Source organism: Notolepis coatsorum, assembly GCF_963971535.1.
Source record: "Notolepis coatsorum genome assembly, chromosome: 11".
NCBI lineage: Eukaryota > Metazoa > Chordata > Actinopteri > Aulopiformes > Paralepididae > Notolepis > Notolepis coatsorum.
In genome coordinates this window covers 11,287,160-11,293,392 of record NC_140175.1, presented here as the reverse complement: position 1 = coordinate 11,293,392, position 6,233 = coordinate 11,287,160, and the positions used below count along the sequence as shown (strand labels likewise).

The window sequence follows — 6,233 nt, the reverse complement described above, 5'->3', positions numbered from 1 at the left end:
ATTGTTGTCGTCGCTGTTATTATTATTATTATTATTATTATTATTATTATTATTATTATTATTATTATTATTATTATTATTATTATTATTATTATTATTATTATTATTATTATTGTACTGTTATGTTCTGTTTTATGTATGAAAATAAAATAAAATAAAAACATTTATAAAAATAAAAATAAACTAATTGTATTACTGTGCATTACATTAAAACAACACTAGGTTCCCTAGTACAGTGGTTGTCAGACATTTGGGTCCAAACTGTTCCCTAGCAACAGAAACCGTCTACAACCGATGTCTAAGTTGTACCCGCTGTCTGCTTGTCTCTTCCCAGGTTCGCATGGGCTTGATGAGGCCTGACTACTTCAGGAGCAACGTCCAGAACAACCCTGTGGTGAGGGACAGCCACGACTGCAGGCCCCTCATCCTCAGCGTCCTGAACCCCCCTGGCTCCGACAGGCTCCCAAACCCCCTGACCCGCCCACGCCGGCCCCAGGAGGTCCTATTGGCCATCGGAGGCGGGGGTGGCATGGAGGCTTACAACATCCGAGCCGGTGGATGGATGGACGTGAGCGTTGAGGGGGAGAGTCCCCGGGCCTACCACGCCACCGCTTATCTCCACGGTCTGATCTACTGCGTCGGCGGCTCGGACTGCAGAAAGGTTCTCAGCAGTGTGCGCAGGTTCAACCCCGTCACTCGCAGCTGGCTGCAGGCGGCTCCCATGCACTCACGCCGCAGTCACCTCAGCGTGGTCGCGTTGGACGGCTGTATCTACGCCATGGGAGGGTGGGACGGACACGTGGACCTGAACACCGCCGAGCGCTACGAGCCTGAAACCGACCAGTGGACAGTGATCTCACCCATGCTGGAGCGCAGGGGCGACACCGGGGCAGCAGCCCTCCAGGGCAAGGTGGGTGGAACTGAGGGACACAGGGTGCTAGATGAACACAAGGAACGTTAGATCATAAATCATAAATGTCTTTATTGCCAAGTAAGCTTGCACATACAAAAGATGTGTCTGGGTCCTTTGGTGCATCAACATTAACAGACAATTAAAGTAGAATGAAATCAAATGGAATATATAAACTAAATTAGAATATTCTTTCTTATTACAGGTTTACATCTGTAGTGGAGTGTGTCAGCTCACAGCTGAGTGCTACAGCCCAGACACCGACCAGTGGACTCTGATCGCCCCCATGAGCAGCAGGCGTAGCGGAGTGGGAGTCGCTTCATACGGAGGACATGTCTATGCGGTAGGTGCACACGGAGACAAATGCTTTATACTAGATATTTCTATAGATATGTATCATTTGACTTTCAATGCTTCTGTGATGCCTTCATTTCCCTAAGTGGATTAATACAGTGTCTGCCTGCCTGAGCCACACACTAAAACATTCCTCTCATGTGTCCTGTCCTCAGGTGGGAGGGTTTGATGGTGTAAACTACCTGCGTAGCGCGGAGGCCTACAGCCCCTTGACTGACTCCTGGAGCGCCCTGCCCGACATGATCACCCCCCGCTCCCACTTTGGCATCGCGGTGCTGGACGACCTGCTCTTCGTGGTCGGAGGCATCTCCAATGACTTCAGAACCATCTCCAAGGTGGAGCGCTACGACCAGAGCAGCGAAAGGTGGACTGTAGCCGAGGACATGAAGATCCTGCACAGTGCCATAAGCTGCTGCGTAATGCATGGCCTGCCATTTAACATGAGCCAGTACGCTGCTCCCTGTGGAGGAGGAGGAGGAGAAAGGAGGAGGAAGAGGAAGAGGAGAAGGAGGCAGTGACCCCTGCAGTGACCCCTGGAGGAGGAGGGGGAGGAAGATGAGGAGGAGCAGGAGGAGGAGGATTAGGAGGAGGATTAGGAGGAGGAGGAGGAGGAGGATTAGGAGGAGGAGAAGGAGGAGGGGGAGGAGAAGGAGGAGGAGCAGGAGGAGGAGGAGCAGGAGGTGGAGGAGGATGAGGAGGAGGAGGATGAGGAGGAGGAGGAGGATGAGGAGGAGGAGCAGGAGGAGGAGGATTAGGAGGAGGATTAGGAGGAGGAGGAGGAGGAGGAGGGGGAGGAGGAGCAGGAGGAGGAGGAGCAGGAGGAGGAAGATGAGGAGGAGGAGGAGCAGGAGGAGGAGGAAGATGAGGAAGAGTAGGAGCAGGAACAGGAGGAGCAGGAGGAGGAGGAGCAGGAGGTGGAGGAGCAGGAGGAGGAGGATTAGGAGGAGGATTAGGAGGAGGAGGAGGAGGAGGAGGAGGAGGAGGAGCAGGAGGAAGAGGAGCAGGAGGAGGAGGACCAGGAGGAGGAGGAGGATGATGAGGAGGAGGAGGATGAGGAGGAGGAGCAGGAGGAGGAGGAGGAGGAAGAGGAGGAGGAGCAGGAGGAGGAGGACGAGGAGGAAGATGAGGAAGAGTAGGAGCAGGAACAGGAGGAGCAGGAGGAGGAGGAGGAGGAGGAGGAAGATGAGGAAGAGTAGGAACAGGAGCAGGAGGAGGAGGAAGAGGAGGAGGAGGAGGAGGAAGATGTGGAAGAGGAGGAGGAGGAGGATTAGGAGGAGGAGGAGGAGAAGGAGGAGGAGGAGGAAGAGTAGGAGGATGAGGAGGATTAGGAGGAGGAGGAGGAATATGAGGAAGAGTAGGAGGAGGATGAGGAGGAGGAGGAAGAGGAAGAGGAGGGCAGCAGGGGATCCATCTAAGAACCTTGAACATTTATTAGACCAAAAGAAATCCTAAGAAATTAATAAATTACTATCAGCCAAAGGTGGTGCATTTCTTTCTTCTAGTAATTCAGACAATATCGGTTTTTAGTTTGTGTAATGTAATGTAATATCTGTTTTTAGTTTGTGTAATGTAATGTAATATCTGTTTTTAGTTTGTGTAATGTAATGTAATATCTGTTTTTAGTTTGTGTAATGCACATACTATGGGAACTTTTATCCATATGGTTGAGCCTGTTAGGAATTGCACCCCCAACCCAAGCAGATTGCAGATCACTCTCTCTATATGGAGGTAAAAAAGAAAATAGGGTAAAAATAATTGGCATAAAAAGGGCACTTTTTTATGAGGCACAAAAGGGCAGGTGCTTGTGCTCTGTGCGGCTCTATGTGTGCATGTGCCTGCTCGCTGTGCCCTTGAGCAAGGCACCTCAGCTTTAACCGCTCCAGTGTTAGCTGCTCAGGGGCCAGTAGTAGAGTGCCTGACCATAGTGTCTTTATACCTGTATCACTGGACATATAAATGCATATTAAATCAAATCAAATTGATTTGTGAAGCCCGAAATCACAAGTTAATGTCCCCATGGGCCGGACAAGTCTTCTTTAAACTATTCAAGAAGAAACATCCCAATAAATCAAGAACAAAAAACCCACCATGAAATCCAAAATAAATGTAAAGTAATAAATGCAACACTCCCAGACATACCCCAGCAAAGGTAAGGAAAAACCTATAGCAATAGGAAAAAAGCACCACAGGCGATGTGGAGGAGAGAAACCTTAGAAGGGCCGTTCAAAGGGGGATCCCCCTTCTTGGATGTCGGTGATAATAGTGTTGCTATGGATGGGTGGAGAATAAAACAGGCGAATAGTTGGTATGTATGTATATCAACTCGAGTCTACGGGACAAGAGCAGTACAACAATTTCAGGAAGAGTGCTTGAATCAAATGACAGACTTCTGACAGCACCGATCAAGCGAAATAACTTACTGTTGTTCCATGAGAAGAAAACACAGAAGAAGACAGCAAATAAGCTGAGAATGCAGCACTTCAAACATCATGCAGAGCTCTATGGGAAAGCTTTTATTGTGATAGACACAATACACGTCAAGTAGAGATATTTCTGTTGACGAGGAGTTAGTTTGCGCCAGGTGTAACAAGACATTTTCTCATTCCTGTCAAATAAGTTGTTAACAGATGGACAGTTCCCAGATGACAAGGATGTCTACATCACTGCAGGTGATCAAGTCCACCATGTTGGAAACAGTCCACCAATGGATCAATGCAACCATGAGGAAGCTGACACTCGTGTCCTATAATACATCTCCTCCACGCCCTCCAAACATCATCACTTGGGAGGGTGCATACTGGAGATACAGATGTTTGTCGTAATCCTTCGGACTAATTTCCATCACAACAGATACACACCCACTCAGGGACGTGCACAGGACTTTAGAGGGGCAGGTGCTCAAAGGCTGAAAATGGCACTATACCTGTGTGTGTTTTAACCGAGCGCGCATAGCGGGGGGGCCACCTTCTTATGCTTTTTGGGGGGTTTTGGTGATCAAATATTGAATATTGAACTATAATAATCAGTGCAGGAGCTCACTTATCCTTGAAAGACACTTTTATCACTGACTTAAAAGGCCCATACATCTCCATAAATGTTCAGGAGGGAGGGAATACGTGCTTACCCTACAGACTCCAAGAAGTGCTGTATATTCTGTATTGTTTAATATAAATGCATTTTTTATTCCAATCCCGATTTGTATTTGAGATTCCCAAATCCCATCGGACTTGACTTCTTCGTGTCCCTCAGTGAGTGTAATACCAGCATTCAACTGTATGCGCCACAGCGGTTTCTATCATCATCATCATCATCACCACCCACGCTATGCATAAAATATAGGTCCGCGGAGAGGCACGCTGAGGAGGCCGTGCAAACTGCAATGGAATATGGGGCATCTCTCTCTCTTTACCTAATATTTTGATTCTATCCTGACATTTTCAGTTGGAAGGGCAGTCTATATGCGTAACGAATTTTTTTTCTTTTTTTTTTCAAAAGGGGCACCTTTTTTATGAGGCTCAAAAAGGCAGGTGCTCAAGCACCCCTTGGGCTCTATGTGTGCACGTGCCTGGTACTAAGTCATACTGGCCAGCAGCGTAACTAGTAAGAGTAGGTAAGGGATATGTACAGTCTAGATATCTACAGTCTACAGATATGTAAAACGGATTATATGCAGGTATGTACAGACAGATAGATACATATACGGTAAGTATAATAATAATAATAATAAACTTTATTTGTATTGTATTGTAGTAAAATAGTGCAATAGTGCAGTGCAATAAGTAGTAGAATAGAATAGACATAAAATGAGCACTTAAAGTGCAGACATGTAAAATAACAGTTTTTTACAGTGCAATAAAATTGTTCTGGATTACTGTTTAACAGTTTAAAGCCGTCTTCACCTTCTCTGTTTGGTGTCCACAGTTTAAAACCTGACAGTCTTCTCTCCTGTTTGATACCCACTTTATATATATATATACGGTAAGAATACATATATATATGTATTATTATTATGGTTACAGTGTAGGGCAGGTGTAGACATTGAAAGCAGTAGGCTCAGACAGGGTTACTGTGCATGTCTGATATACCATAACTGCCCCCCCTACGCCATCTGTGCCCGGTTAGCGGGTTAGCGAGCGCGGCAAGAAGATATCTCTTTAATGAACCCGTCATTACGACATTAGAGGGGGGGGGGGGGGGGGTAGGGGGGGGGGACGCTTCCCCGTCCCCCCTAAACACACCAAATCGACCGGGATCACAGAGAGATATTAAGTCTTTTCAGATCATCAGATCGTCTAGGAGGTAATCACACTGCCACAGCTGTAGCCTGTTATGAGCGCCACGGTGCTGCCGGGCACAGAACCAGAGCAGAGCCAGAGCAGAGCCAGAGCAGAGCCAGAGCAGAGCCAGAGCAGAGCCAGAGCAGAACCAGAGCAGAGCCAGAGCAGAGCCAGAGCAGAGCCAGAGCAGAGCCAGAGCAGAGCCAGAGCAGAGCCAGAGCAGAGCCAGAACCGCTTCAGAGCCGCTCTGCTAACTAACGCTAATGCGAATAAAATTATACCTCCGCATCGATCCGGTATCATAAAGTCTGCATTCCGGGCCTTTATGGATGGCTGAGTTTTATTTAAAAAATGTGGAACAAGTCAACTGATCCTGGACCAGGGACAGGGCCTCGAGCCAGGCTGACTTCTAAACCCAGAGCCTGTCTCTCTCTCTTAGGGACGCAGGTGTGTGTACGGTACGGTCAGACCCAGCTGCCGCTGGTTGTTGATGGGCCTCGGCCCGACCGTGGGCGCGCGGTGGAGGGGACACAGCTGGAGTCTAATAAAGCACTCATCACCAGCAGGAGTCCCGCTGCGCGGCGGACAGCTAGCTCCTCCACTTTGCAGCCAATGCTCCTGGAAGCTCCACGTGTCCTACTGTACTGCCACCTCCTCTCTGGCAGGGGCGGAGCTTCCTATAGGCCACCTAG

At 48.1% G+C, this 6,233-nt stretch overlaps 2 protein-coding genes across 2 annotated transcripts in view; one reads left to right on the top strand and one right to left on the bottom strand.

The window, feature by feature from the left end:
- Positions 1-778: 778 nt before the first annotated feature.
- Positions 779-5,795, top strand: LOC311236497 (uncharacterized protein; the record flags this gene model as incomplete). Its single annotated transcript, XM_084324175.1, has 4 exons — positions 779-910; positions 1,116-1,253; positions 1,420-1,599; positions 5,622-5,795. 4 exons carry the CDS (start codon positions 779-781, stop codon positions 5,793-5,795), a joined length of 624 nt encoding a protein of 207 aa, XP_084180301.1.
- A 181-nt stretch (positions 5,796-5,976) lies between these two features.
- Positions 5,977-6,233, bottom strand: part of LOC311236496 (kelch-like protein 10) — a gene marked incomplete at both ends in the record, with an annotated part of 33,945 nt that continues 33,688 nt past the window's right edge. Inside the window, one exon of the mRNA XM_084324174.1 lies at positions 5,977-6,075. Within this exon, the coding sequence (XP_084180300.1) occupies positions 5,977-6,075 (99 nt within the window). The remainder of the gene's footprint in view (positions 6,076-6,233) is intronic.